The following is a 14,731-nucleotide window of genomic DNA, read 5'->3' on the forward strand; positions in this document are numbered from 1 at the left end:
AATGACCTTAGTTGTATTTAATCAACAAATAAGTTCTTAATGATAATACTAAAAAAACATGCCAATAAATCACTTCTTTAGTCTGTTTTGGGAATTCACAAAGTAGCAGGCAACAGGAAACCTGCAATAACATTCAAGTTCCTTGCTGATAAAAAATAGTTGTAAAATTAGTAAAAGTGAAAATAAAAAGATTTGAAGTAAAAGAACTACGTGGTGATTGTTCAAGAATAACATTCCAATTACCTCTTTACATGCTTATCTCTTCCAACAGACTGCATTCTTTGTTTTATCTTTGTATCCCCCAATACCTAGCATAATGTCTGGTATATAGAACATATCTGTTGAGTGAATCAGATCACTCCTCTCTAAGGTGAACCGTTTTCAAACCCAATTAACATGTTTTTATCACAATTTTTCAAAGATGAGTGTAAATACTCCACCTTATACATAAGAATTCATTATGTATTCCAAAGGCAGAGTTGCAGACCTTTGTCCATAAAACTTCATACATGATAAGGTACAGTTCACTTTGTAACAGTCAATGCAGAATCCTCTCCACAAAAAAATTAAAGAATTTTGTTGTTGCCACCAAGATTGTTTTTTAATGCTGCATAAGAGCTAATATCTTGTAGAGTGAAAAACTGCAAACCATTCCTTAATTTACTCACGCTTCTTTGAAAGACTAAAACCTAGTTACACCTAACTTTGTACACACGAGTCTTTCTTTGTAAAATTAAGCAAAATTCACAGGTAATTTTTTTTTTAATTACATTCACCTTTTGGAAAAACTGCACTAAAAACGAATTCACAAGCAGTATGTCCCAGTATCTCCTATATCACTTAAACAGGTTAATATCACCAAAGAAAACAGACTGCCACTTATGGTAATCTTAAGTAGAGTTTCACTACAATAACTTGGCCTCTAAATTTTGCTACGTGGAGCTAAATTTGTTAGTTTTCTGTTGCTGGATTCTAAGTTAAAGTCAGACAATTCGATTTTATGAAGCAAAATGTGAGGCAGTTTGGCTGTAATTTTTGAAACCTTTCTAGCTGCAATGTAACTACAGAACATCCCTTACATTTAACGTAAATAAAAGGCATGGAAGGAGATAAATTAACAATCACGTGTTCATTTTCACCCTGTGAAGAGTTCTTTTTCGCTATCTTCAATGGTTGTAAGAATGTGAAGGAAAAAACACTCAAACTTCCAAAAGTTGATTGGGGAGGGAAAAAAAGAAAAACAGGAAACCGAAACAGGAACCTGGACCTCAACCTCTGCTAGGACTGAACGCTCTGAGGGTCTGGCGAAAGGCCCGAGAGTCCAAAGACAGGACCAGCCTTCGCTCCCGGGGCTGCTGGGCCTCCCTGGACGCGCCCCGCCCGTGTCCACCGGCTGCAGAAAGTGGACGTCGCTCCCCCAGGGACACCGCGGGCTCCTCTGGAGAGTCACCGCCCCGAATGCCGAGCCCTCACCGGCCCAGCCTGACCCGCCATTGCTGGGACCCTCAACCCCGAAAGTAACGCTTGAGAGCGCGTCCCTCTCAATGGGCAGAAAGTGCCCCGAACTGGACGGCTGCGCAGCGACCGCGATGCAAGCCCTCCCGCAGAAACGCCGCCAGGGCTGAGGCCGACACGGAAGCTCCGACCCGCAGCACTAGCCCTGCTGCCCCCTTACTCTGTGAGCCGTCGTCGACGCGGTCGAACTCCCAGTCCGGGGACAGAGTCTCCACCGCCATCACTACGGCGCCTCCCTCAGTCACAGCTCCAACCAGCCTGGTAGACTACCGCGGCCTCACCCCAGCGGCTGTCAAAACACGTGACTTCCGGCTCTGGCACCACCCCCGTGCGCGAGGGCCGCGGGGGCCGCTGGGAAAGCGAGTCCGACTCGGTGGCCGAAGATAGCTGCCGTGGTCTTCGCGGTGTCCTCCTGTTTCTACTGTACTTGGGCCTCGCCACTGTTCTTGTCTGATGCCACACCGATACCCTCAATTTCGCCCTGCTGTCTCCATGCCATTTTTAATACCCGGGAGTTGCTCCCTCAGTCTACCCTGAAAAAAAGGCAAAATCGATGAGGTGGGGACTTAACAAGAAGGCATGGTCCTCGAGGAAGTCGCTGTCCAGGCGATGCTTCCAAGAAGCCAGGATTTCCAACGCCCTACCTGTCACCACCATCGGAGAGCTGCTTTCTTCCTGCATGTCCTGTGCGGATCGTTCTTGAAAAAAATCTGCGAAGAGTCGTTACTTTACAAACACCGTAGCGAGGAATTTTACTACTCCGCTTACATTACACTTTCCTGCTCTCCACCCCCTCCTGTCAAAGGTGGGAGGAAGAAGAGAAGCGTCGTTTGTGTTTTTAAATGCCTACCTGCTACCTGGCTTTTCGGAAAATAAGAATCTGTGTTGCCCAGTAACTCTACTTACAGTAATGTTCATTGCTGCATGGTTTTTAATAGACACTAATAGGAAAAGATCTAAATGTCCATCAACAGGGAATAATTATGTAAAGCTTAATAATCCATACTATGAAATACTAAATAGATAGTTGTTAAAAGATATGAAATACATTTATAGAGGCATGTGAAAATTGTTAATGTCTTCAGCCATTATTTATTTAATCAGGATCTCCTCTGGTGAATATGCCACAGTGACTAAAAAACCCTTCAAAGAGCTCGGTTGTGTGGTAAGGGAAATTATTAAGATATTTTAACTTAGGGATCGACAAAGTACAGTTGACAGATCTGCCACCTGCTTTTGTAAATAAGAACACAATCATGCCCATTTATTTGCATATTGTCTATGGCTGCTTCACAACACAATGGCAGAGTTGAATAGTCACTATAGTGACCATATTGCCCAGGAGCCTAAAATATTTACTATCTGGCCCTTAAAAGAAAGTTTGCCAACCCTTATTTTAACTTCAAAAAAGCAAAATAAGAAAAAAGAAAAGTCCTGGGCTGTCCGAGTGGCTCAGTTGGTTAAGAGCTCACTCAAGAGTGCGAGCGCTAAGCAACAGCAGTTTGATTCCCAGCCTGAGCTGAGCTGCCTACAGGTGGCAGGATGGCTCAGCTAAGAAAAAAAAAAGTCTTTCTATATAAGTTATGATCTACAGAGTGGGATGAAGTAACCTATTTTTAAAAGCATAACTAACTTAGAAAAATCTTAAAGTCTTATAATTAATATATCAAAGTAATTGACAAGGACACCTCTAGGTCCTGGAGGCAATGGAGGCTGCCTAAAGTAGTTAAGTAGACTCATTTGCAGTTAATAAATTAGATAAAAATAACTTTTTAAAGATCTGAAAGAGAATAAAAGCAGGCAGAAACCACAGGAAAATTTACTCAGCAGCTGGTAATAATTATGTTTATAGCTTTTTGCCTGACAGTGCCTTTCACCCCTTCAAATCCAGAAGTGCAACATTGCAGTTTTACTGGCCCGAGGTGATGGTAGCAAAACTAAGTTCAAGGTTGTTGGAAGAGAAGCTGGAAATTTGGGGGAGTGAGGGAATTCCTGAAGCAAGGGACACACAGAAGGGATGACATCTAAAATCCAAGTATAAACTCTGCCCTAATTTCTGGCTGACCACTAAACTACATGAACAGGGCCTGCTGAAATAGCAATCAGGAGTCCTTGAAAAACAACTGCACCTGTTGAGAAGTGTGTTTGCTGCCCTTTGATGCAGATATTCCCCCAACAGATGTGCATGTCAGGTAGCAAAAGCTAACATCCTGTGGGTTTAAGACAGCAGAGAACAGAGGCTGGGTTGACAGAGCAGCTTGAAATTTAGAAGGAAAAACTGAGAATCAAGGGAACTGCAAAGGGAGTGAACCCCAAAATCTGAGCAAAAATACTTGCCAAATCTTTGTCTAAATGAAGAGCTAAGCAGAAAGATAAGCTGCTGCACTCTACAAGGTTTGAGTTCAAGCAAGTTTACTTCTCTCTAAATCAAAATCCCAATAATTTTCTTAAGAATATAACAGAACCCAGAGTGTCACTGCATTGGCATTTTTTGATAATGAGTGATAAAGTTTTGTTAACCAAAATCTGACAGAATACAAAGAAGAAATAGATTCAATTATAAGTATAGTTGGAAATTTTACACTTCTTTCTTGATATTTTATATAACAAGCAGACAGATATAGAATTGAATGGTATCTCTACCAACTTGTTCTAATTGATATTTGTAAGACATTCTACCCAATAACAGTAAAACAGACATTTTTTCAAGCATACAAGGAATACTCAGCAAGACAGGTCATATACTAAACTTTGAAACAAGATAGAGAACATTTTAGTGGTTATTAGGGTTAAGGGGTGGTTGGTAGACATGACTACAAAAGGATAAGGCAAGGCATTTGGGGGTGGGAGGTATGGGGAGTGGAACTGTTCTGTATCCTGATTGTCGTTCCTTACACAGATCTATACATTTGTTAAAACTCAGAACTGTATACCAAAAATAAAGGCCATTTACTGTAAGTTAATCTTAACACATCTAGTTATGGGATTGGCCTTCAAATGGCCAATCTGTTCAACAACTCATTGTAATTCAGGGGATGGGAGAGATGTGCAGATTGGCTTAGTCTAGTCCATGTGCTCCACCCTGGATGCTGGGATGCGGGGGTTAAGGGAGAGGTAACTTCATAGGCGCCACATGGCCTAAGAGAGGGCAAGAAGCAGATCCTCAGATGAAAACCAGGGTTATCCCAAGTAGTGGGCTGATCTTACAGTAGGTGCTTTACCTGTAGATCACACTCTCTCCTGTGATGTCTTCTGAGAGTAGCAGCTGAGAGCCTGGGGTATTCATTGGACTCCCTTCTTCTTGGCAGGTAGGTGTTGAACTTCAGTTTCTTGATACTGAAAATTGCTTTGCTTTTCAACATTTTCTTCTTAGGTTTATAGCCTTAATCCCATGTACCTTAAGAATCAGCAAATAACTCAAACTGAAAACCGGTGTCATGAACTAGGTGCATCTACCTTATCTTTAAAATCTTGGCTCCTCAAGTCCTGGCCACTCAAACTCCAATTGTTCTTTCTACCCCCATGAGATTGCTGAAAACTGCTGGTTTCTTTGCCTTTTGGTATCTACTTTCTACCTGGCTTTTCAGCTTCTCTCCCCAAACCAAGCATTGATAAATGCCAAATTGGAGTGCAGAATGCAAAATGTTGGATTCAATTCAACATTTGAATTGTTGGATTTAATTCAAGTGAGCTTCTTTTTCCTCCAAGACCTATCAAGTCTTGACTGCTGCATAAGCTTTCTGATGCCTTCAGATAGGCTAAAAATTTTGTATCTAGATGTACTAACTATTCCTGATGAGTGTTGTTCTGCTGAAAAGGACTATTATAGCTGAAAAGGAAGTCTCTTTTTATGTTTTTAATGGCTGTATGATCTGTACTAATGTCCGCTTCTCTGTTCTTGATATTTGTTATTTCTGCTTTCTCTATTTTTTCTTTATCAATCTCCTCAGAAGATTATCCATTTTGTTTTCAAAGAACCAACTTTTAGTTTTGTTGATCCTGTTTATTGTATGTATGTAAGGAGATGCCAAGATGAGATTAGACATGGTAGGGATTTACTAGGGGAAATAGCTGTGAGAGGAAAGGCAGAGGGAGCCAGGGAAGGCTAAGACACCCATCAGGCTGCAATTCAGGTCTTATCCTTTGTGAAGGAGAGAAGGAAGGAAAGTAAGCTAGGGAAGAGTATTAGACTGCTATGAAATTCAAAGAAAATCTGGTAGACCAATAGAGAGTCACCTCATCAGCTGTGATCTGCATCTCCCAGGAGTGACCCACCTTAGTATACCTGCCCCTCCCAGTCATTGGCTGGGAGTAACCCATGGGAGGCATGGGCTCAATGTGCATGTGCAGATCAATTTTGGAGTACAACAGCTGAACCCATCGGTTAGTCATGCTTCCTGCAATTCAAGATCTGTCAGTGGATATGCCCAAGGTTGTCATCTGCTGTAATTTTGGGTCACAGGAAAGCAGTTATACCAATGGAAACAAGATCCAAAAGGAATGCCTGGTCCAAAAGCTGGAAGGCTCTCTGCAAATGGAAGATAAATAGGAAAAACTGAAAAAAGTTTATTTCAGGCCCCAAACTTTCACCTCAGATTAGGATAACTTGCTTTCAACTTTGCTTCTTTGGCTTTATCTAGACTAGGCATTTTTCTCATTTCCTTCGTCTCAGCAAAGATGTCTTGGGAATGTCTACAGACACAGTGCTCCCTCATACACCAGACACTGGAAAAGGCAAATAACATACCATCTCCTCCAGCAACTTTCCATCATTATTTCGAAGTGCATTTTATAATTTCCAAAGAAGTGGTGATGACACCAATTATCTTTTTGTTGTTGATTTCCAGCTTAGTTCCACTGTAGCCAGAGCCATACTCTATGATTTCAATTCTTTACAGGCTAGCACATGGTGAATTTTTGAAAACATCTTGTATGCATTCAAAAAGAATATGTACTTATTAGTTGTGTTCTTCTGTACTTGTTAATTAGGTCAAGTGCATTAATCATCTCATTTAAATATTCTATATCATTGCTAATATTTTGTCTGCTTCTATCAGTTATTAAGAGAGGTATGTTAAAACCTTCAAGTACGCTTGCAGGTTTGTCTATTTTTCCTTGAAGTTCTGATAATTTTTGCTTTATAAAATTTGAGACTATGTTATTAAGGGTATTCAAATTTAAAATTTGTATACCTTCCTGTCAGATTAACTTTTTTTTTTTTTTTTGGTTAGCATTTGGGTGGTTTCTAAAGAATCGCTTTCTGAATCTTTACATTTACATGTATCCCCCTAGTAAGAGTTTTGTTTTTTAAGCAATCTGACAATCTTTGCCTTTTAATTAAAGCAGTTAGAAATGGTTGAACTAGGGTGTTTTTCTTTAGTTTAAATAAATAAAATTAAAAAAAATATATTTTATGAAGGCTGATGATAATCCCCAGGGTTGCTAAGAAAAAGATTACTTTCTGTATCCCACTTTCTAGGTGCCATCTGGTGATATACATATGTATTTAAACTGCTCCCTCTGGTTCAGAAACCATAACTCCAGGCCCACATCCTAAAGACCTGACTGGATCCTTTAGTGAGAATGAAGACTGAGGTTATTTGCTGAAGGTTGCTCAGGAGGGAGGCTAGGAACAACCTAATGTCTGGCAGCAGGAATAGGTTAAATAAATGACATATGAGTATATGACTCTCCATGGAGTGTAGGGCAGGTGCTAAGAATGAGGGTACAGAACTTCATATGCAAATTAAAAAAAAATAAAGTATCTAGTCCATTTTCACTTACTGCAATTACTGGTATATTTAAGCTTAAATCTAACATGTTACTTATTTCCTTCTATTTTTTCCACCTATTCCATATTCCTCTTTCTCTTCTTTTGAATTGATTTTTTAAATTGTCCTATTATCTTGATAGTTTTACATTCTATTAACTTGGTAGTTATACATTGTATTACTATTCTTTTAGTGATTATACTAGATTATAATATGCATCCTTAGCTTATTAAAGTATAACATAAATTAGTACTTTTATTATTTCTAAGGCAATGCAGTAGCCTTAGAACACTTTCACTCCACCTTCTCTCCCTGAAAATCATATGCTATTGTTGTCATGTATTTTTTATTAGTTTTAAATGTACAAAGCAACATAATAGACATTTAAGCCCCACATAAAGTGATAACCCACCTCTCAAGCTACTATCCCTCTGACATCTTATGTAGCTGTTACAATACCATAGACTATCTTCCCTATGTTGTACTCCACATCCCATGACTATATATACCTTTATATTTAGTTATAGCTGACATTCAATATTATTCTACTTCAGCTTCGGGCGTATAGTGCAGTGGTCAGGCATCTGCACAGTCTATGACATGATCCCCCTGATAAGTCCAGTGCCCACCCAGCACCCTACATGATCTTTACAACAATGTTGACCACATTCCCATTCCCCACACTGTATTAACTACCAGTTTGTACTTCCCAATGCCTCCACCCTTCTCACCCTGTCCCCAACCCCACTCCCATCTATTACCCTGATAGACCTAATACCTATCTGGCACCATACCTAGTTATTACAATATTATTGAGTATATTCCTTATGCTATACTCCACATCCCCAAGACTACTGTATAACAACCAATTTGTACTTCTTAATCCCTTCCCCTTTCACCCATCCTTAACCTCCCTCCCATCTTAAAGAAGTCCCTCTAAGATTCCTTGTAATACTGGTTTGATGGTGATAAACTCCTTCAGCTTTTTCTTGTCTGGGAAGCTCCTTATCTGTCCTTCAATTCCAAAATAACAGACTTGCTGGGTAGAGCAATCTTGGTTGTATGTCGTTGCTTTTCATCACTTGGAATATTTCCTACCACTCCCTTCTTGCCTGCAAAGTCTCTGTTGAGGAATCAGCTAACAGTCTTATGGGAGCTCCCTTGTAGGTAACTAACTGCTTTTCTCTCGCTGCTTTTAAGATTCTTTGTCTCTATTTAACCTTTGGCATTTTAATTATGATGTGTCTTGGTGTTGCCCTCTTTGGGTTTATCTTGTGCCTCTTTGGGACTCTATGTGCCTCTTGGGCTTGAATGTCTATTTCCTTCACCAGGCTAGGGAAGTTTTCTGTCATTATTTTTTCTTCAAATAGGTTTTCAATTCCTTGCTCTCTCTCTTCTCCTTCTGGTACCCCTATAATGCAAATGTTGGTATGCTTAATATTATCCTGGAGGATTATCCTGGAGGCCCCTTAAACTCTCCTCAATTTTTTGGATTCTTTTTTCTTTTTGCTGTTCTCTTGGGTGTTTTCTGCTACTTATCTTCTACGTCACTGGTTGGGTCCTCTGCTTCATCTAATCTATGTTGGTTCCCTGTAATATATTCTTCATTTCCGTTATTGTTTCCTTTATTTCTGACTGGTTCTTTTTTATGGTTTCCATCTCCATTTGTATGCTTCCTATCTCTGTTGAAGTTCTCCCTGAGATCATCGAGCATTCTTATAACCAGTGTTTGGAATTCTGCGTCTGATAGATTGCTTATCTCCATTTTGCTTAGTTTTTTTTTTTTCTGCAGCTTTGTTTTATTCTTTTATTTGGGACATGTTTCTTTGTCTCCCCATTTTGGCTGCCTCCCTGTGTTTGTTTCTATGTATTAGGTAGGGCTGCTATGTCTTCCAGTCTTAGTAGAATGGCCTTAGGTGTGCTGTGGGGTTCAGTGGCACAGTCTTTCTGGTTACCTGAGCCATGCACTCCAGATGTGTCCCTTGTGTGGGTTGTGTGTGCCCTCCTCTTGTAGTTGAACGTTGGTTGATAACTGCACATCAATGTGAGGGACTGACCCTTGGGCTCACTGGTTGTGAGGACTGGCCTTGACTACACTGGAAGAGCTATTGTGCAGGGGCTGATCCTACAGAGCAGAATCTGCCTCAGCAGGACTCTGGTGTCTGCCCAATCCGCCCCTTGGGTGTGTCGTACTTGGAGGCAGCTAGGTAATGCTCCAGCTTGTTTTGAAGCTGGCCACTGGGGGCGCCCGCCCCAGGACCACCTTGGAGGGGATCCACTGTAGGTCAATTCAGCCACAGCCCGTGCCCCACCAGGGACCACCCAGTGGGAGCCAGAAAGAAATCCACAGATAGCTGCCACCCGTGCTGTGCTTGGAAGCGCCTTGAGAGGCCAAGCCACCAACCAAGGCTCACTGCCACTAGTGCTGGCTTAGAGGCAGTTGCTGCTTGTCTGGGTTCCACAAATCTTTGAGAATCTAGTAAAGTCTGCAGCTTGAGCAAAGGCAGATGGTCTGCATGAAAAAGCCACTGAAAGCGGCCTGAGTGTGGCCGAAAGTTGGGCGGGGCCAGACCTCAAATCGCCAGGACGTGGCCCACGTACTACGCAGAGACTCAGATATGGCGCCTGCCTGCGTCTGCACGCTGCGAAGGGGGAGGGCTTAGCAAAGAAACAATGGCCTCCACCAGCTCCCCTGTTCAGGAGAAAGCCACTTCTCCATTTCCCATCCCAAGCCAGATAACTCAATTCCCCACCATTTGTCCCAGCCACCTTTTCAGCTGCTGCCCTAGTTCTGGAGCTCAGAGCAAGTGATTCCACTGGTGGGTAAGTCCGTGCGCAGTCCCTTTCAGAGGAGCACCTGTGAATGCAGCTGCCCTCAGCCTCAGTCACAATCTGTGCTGGTTTTCACAACCAAAAATTATGGCGGCTTCTCTCCCTGGCACCGGAACCCTGGGCTGGAGTGGGGCTGGGATCTCTCAGCCTTCTAGGGGAGCGGGAGGGACCCCCACAGCCAAAATAGCCCTCCCGATCTTTAATGGTCACACGCGGGTGTGAAACGCGGGTGTCGTTCCGCGTCTCTGACTTTCCTACCAGTCTGGAGGTGGCTTCTTCTGCACATCCTTAGTTAAAAGGCTTCAGTTCAGCTTGATTTTAGGCAATTTTCAACTGCCTAAAACAACCTAATAGTTGTTTTGTCAATTATTTGTAATTTTGATGTGGTTGTGAGAGAAGGTAAACAGCGTTTACCTTCTGCGTGCGCCATCTTGGTTGTCTCTCTGTTGTCATGTATTTTAATTGTATGTATTTAGAAACTCCATAAAACATTACTAGAATTGTTTTCGACAATTAATATTAACTTATATTTGCACTCATATTTACCCTTTCAATTGCTCTTCATTCCTTCATTTCTGAACTTCCATCTGTGATTATCTTTCTGCCTAATGAACATTCCATTCTTCCAAGCCCTCCAAACATATCCAACTATTTTTATCGTTGTTCATGTATTTTCATACATGTATATATATCTCATATGTATAGATATCGACCTGTATATATATTCACAAGGTATTATTATTATTATTATTATTCATACAGCCAATGTTCACTTAAATCTACTCATACATTTGCCTTTTTGTTTTTGATTGTCATTCTTCCTGCATTTCTAGGCTCCCATGGGGGTCATTTTCCTCCTACTTGATAGATGCTTTGTAATACGTATTTCCTTAATTGTGTGTCTGCTGATGACAAATTCTTTCAAGTTTTTGTTTCTAAAAATGACTATTTCATCTCCATTTTTGCCGTTATCTAGATTAGCAGAGCTTTTTTTGTTTGTCAGGCTCTCTAATTGTATCTGGTCTAATCTCCAATTATCAAGAGAACTATACTTTTGGTTCTTACAGAAGAAAATCTTAGGCATCACAAATATTTCATTATATTTGGGTGAACAGATACTCATTTTATAATATTAGGAGTTAGACTATGTAATTATGAAACCCCCACTCAGGAAAAAACATACTCCTTGCCACCCCTCACGGTTTATACAGATCAGAACAAATAAAATGAATTTCAATATATGGAAGTTTAAAAGAAGCAAGAAGTCACAAAATGCAGTCAGGGAAACAGGTTGAATTGGTGAGGGGCAGTTCCCAAAGCAAAACCCTGGATGTTTGCTGCAATTCTCCAAGCTTTAAGAATGGTTCTTTTTCTCTCCCTCTTACCTTTTTAAACACATTCATTCATTCTCTCTTTCAACAAGTATTTTTTAAGCTCTGCTTAGTGACTGATATCGAAATCCTTATAAATCAGACATAGATTCAGCCCGCAAAGAGCTCCCATTAGAGAAGATGACAGGTACATAAATACCAGTAACAGATTGAGACATCATAAGAGATGTGTAGACAAAAATCCTTCCAGTTATAAGGAGTGAAAGATGACTTTGGGAGAGTAAGGAGGTTAGAGAGGGAAAAAAATCAGGAAAAATGCCTCCAGGAGGCAGCATTTGAGCCATCCTTTTAAGAAGAGAAGGAATTTGGTCATGCTGAGATGGTGACAAGTGACAAGTGACAAACTTTTCAGGGAAGCGTTGCCTAGGAAGGAATCCACAATTACTACAGTTAGTCTGAATTAATGTGCAAAAGAGCTGCAAAAAATAAGAGTAATACCAAACTGAAGATGGCCTTGAATGCCAAGCTAAGGAATTCTGTTTGAGAAAAGTGCTCAGCTAAAGCATGTTGGCATGTTTCTTCTAGAGAGGTGAAGATAAAGGATATCTCTCTATCTAATCTATCATCTGCCATCTGTTGGGTACCAGCTCTGAGCCAGGCCCTTTGCCAAGTGCTTTATACACAGTCCCTCATGAAATCCTCTTATCAGCCTACGAGATAGGTATCAGGGTCCTTACATAGCGAAGGTGCCCTCACTCCTTGCATTTCTTAGCTCAATGCACACTGGCACGCTCTTGCCGTCTCACGACTGTGTTAGGGACGTGACTTGGAGTGTCAGGTTGACTATTAAGGCACATCCCTATGTGCCTCAGTGTCTGAGTAACTGGTAGAAGGTCCCACAGCCAGTAAATACCTGGACCAGGATTGGAACCAAGACAGCCGCCAGGAGAGATCCTTTCCGCTGGGCAGGAGCGCAGCAACTGGTCTGAGGCCAGCGGCTCCCGGCGGCCGGCGTACGCCCCGCCCAGTCGCTCGGGATTGGCCGCGAGCCCTTGCCAGCTGGAGGGGGGCGGAGCCGTGCCAGCTGAGCGGGCGTGGTAATGGGCCTGGTCTTGTCTTATCAGACAGCAGTGAGCGCGGCCGCCTGGGGCTTGGAGGCTGCAGGCCGCGTCCAGGCAGAACTGCCCGCTTGACTCCGGTGCCGCCGTGCCGCCCGCGCGAGCGCTCCTATCCACAATGCTGCGGCGAGGCTGCCAGGCAGTCCGGCGCTTCTCCACCAGCCGGGTGAGTCCCTCAATGGCCAGCGTCCCTGCTCTCCCTCGGGGCTGGTTTCCAGACCCTGGGGCTGGAGGGCCGGGCGGCGGGGCTGGGGATGGGGCAGCGATGTTTACACAGCTAAAGCCAAGTTTTTAAAATTGGGAGACTGCCAAGAAGGGTCCGGGGAGGGTCCTGGATGGGGCTTGTCAAGCGAGCCATTGTCTTCTTCGGGGGAAAAGGTCCAGGGATGTGGCTTTTGAACATCTAAAGTCTGGCTGGGTGGGAACTTGGCAAGGGGGACAGAAAGTAGGCTTCCTTTCCTGTTTCGTTTCAATCGTGAGATCCCTGGGTAACCAGTTGGAGCCAAGGTACAGGACCAAGATCGTCTCCTGGAGGAGAGTAGTATCAAGTCACTCGGGTCCTCCTCAGCGGCCTGAGAGGTTGTGAGCGCTTTCGATTGGCATGCAAGGCTCATTCATAGAGTGGTACTCAGAGCGGGTGGCTGCAAACTCATTATTCCTGAACCGCAGGCGGCAAGATTTCTAGGATTTACCAGGCGCTCAGGCGCAGAAGCAGCCACTCAGGAAGAATTCAAAGACTGTAGGGCAAGAATGAGCCTTGGCCCAACCCTGTGCCTTGAAATTACATCAGCTCCTCCAGAAATGGAACGAGAGTGGACACGTTGCATGTGACGCTGCCTTCAGCACTTCAGGAGCCTCAGGAGAGATGCCTCTGTGTCTAAGCAGACTCCAAGCAGTTTAGGGAAGGGGAAAAAAAAAATCCATCCCATGTACATTATTTCTTTCTGGGAAGTACATGTTTGCTATGTTATAAAAGAGCTTGCTTTTGACTCATCTTCTCTGACAGAGCCATAAAGGCATGTGTAAAAAACGTGGAGGCAGGGAGATGTCTTGAGTAGCACCAGAACTGGCCCAAAGTGACATACATGGAAAAACTTTTGTCTCCCAGAAAACCCCAAATTATGAGAATTCACTTTACCCCGTGCAATCAGTTCTGATGATTTTGAGATTATTCACCTTTTTTAAAATGAGGAAAAAGAGACCTGCTCTCCTAAGCAGTACAGCGGACTACTGCTTAGCTTCCTCCCACCACGTGGCACACGGGTATCTGGATTGGATGGCACAGAGAGCAAGAGACTTGTGCCAGCCTCTTTTATTGGCCTCCCCTGTCAGCAGCTTCCATTGAATTGTCTTTTTTTGGAGAGCAGAAGGGAGTCTCGAAGAATGAAAAGATTATAATAGTGTGGTTTACATAAGATTTCAATAGTACAAGGTGGATGTCCCTGGTAGCAAATGGCATAAACAAAAATACGTATGTTGGGAGGCTCCAGGTATGGCGACGGGTCAGGGGCCTGAATCTGATTATACACAGGAATGCACGTGGAAGAGCAGTTACATGTGGCTGGGAAGAAAGCAGGTGCACTCCTGAGGACAGGGACCACCTCTGCTTTGTGCCCTTAGTGTAGGGGTTCCAAAGAAAAATGTCCAAAAAGGGTAAGCAGGTAAGACAAATGAGGGATTGCCCAGAGTAAAGGGGGCACCCAACGCTCAGCTCTAGCTGACTGTTGCTATATGGGAGTGTGGACCAGGATTGACAAACCTCCTGATTTTTAAAGAGAAGTAAGAAATTCAGCCTGCTAATGTGAATCTTCCTAATTATTTTACAAAATCAGGTGATATATATGAAATACCTGGCACATACCAGGGTCTCGTTAAACTGTTTGCTGTTATTTCTACCCCCTCTTTCTGATCCATACTCCTCGTACAGCAGAGATTCTCAGACTTTGTGTGCCTGTGAGTCAATGGAGAGGTTAAAAATGCAGCTTTCTGGGTCTGGTAGATCTGGAGTGGGGTCCAGGAATCCACATTTTTTCCTTTTTAAATTAGTTTCAGGTGTACAAAACAACATAGTAATTGGACATTTATATGCCTCACAAAGCGATAACCCAATAGGTCTGTTACCCATCTGACACTGCACATAGTTGTTACAGTATTATTGGCGACA

At 42.7% G+C, this 14,731-nt stretch overlaps 1 protein-coding gene across 5 annotated transcripts in view; it reads right to left on the minus strand.

Moving 5' to 3' along the window:
- Positions 1–1,823, minus strand: part of WASHC4 (WASH complex subunit 4) — a 57,358-nt gene extending 55,535 nt beyond the window's left edge. For 4 of the 5 annotated variants that reach the window (XM_019642618.1, XM_019642617.1, XM_019642619.1 and 1 more), the window contains exon 1: positions 1,676–1,808. In XM_019642618.1, the coding sequence (XP_019498163.1) occupies positions 1,676–1,736 (61 nt within the window). In that variant the 5' untranslated portion in view covers positions 1,737–1,808. Of the gene's footprint in view, positions 1–1,675 lie in introns of all 5 variants that reach the window. The other variant, XM_019642616.1, reaches the window with a different exon arrangement.
- Positions 1,824–14,731: the final 12,908 nt, after the last annotated feature.

This window comes from Hipposideros armiger, unplaced genomic scaffold, assembly GCF_001890085.2.
Source record: "Hipposideros armiger isolate ML-2016 unplaced genomic scaffold, ASM189008v1 scaffold_71, whole genome shotgun sequence".
NCBI classification, from domain to species: Eukaryota; Metazoa; Chordata; class Mammalia; order Chiroptera; family Hipposideridae; genus Hipposideros; species Hipposideros armiger.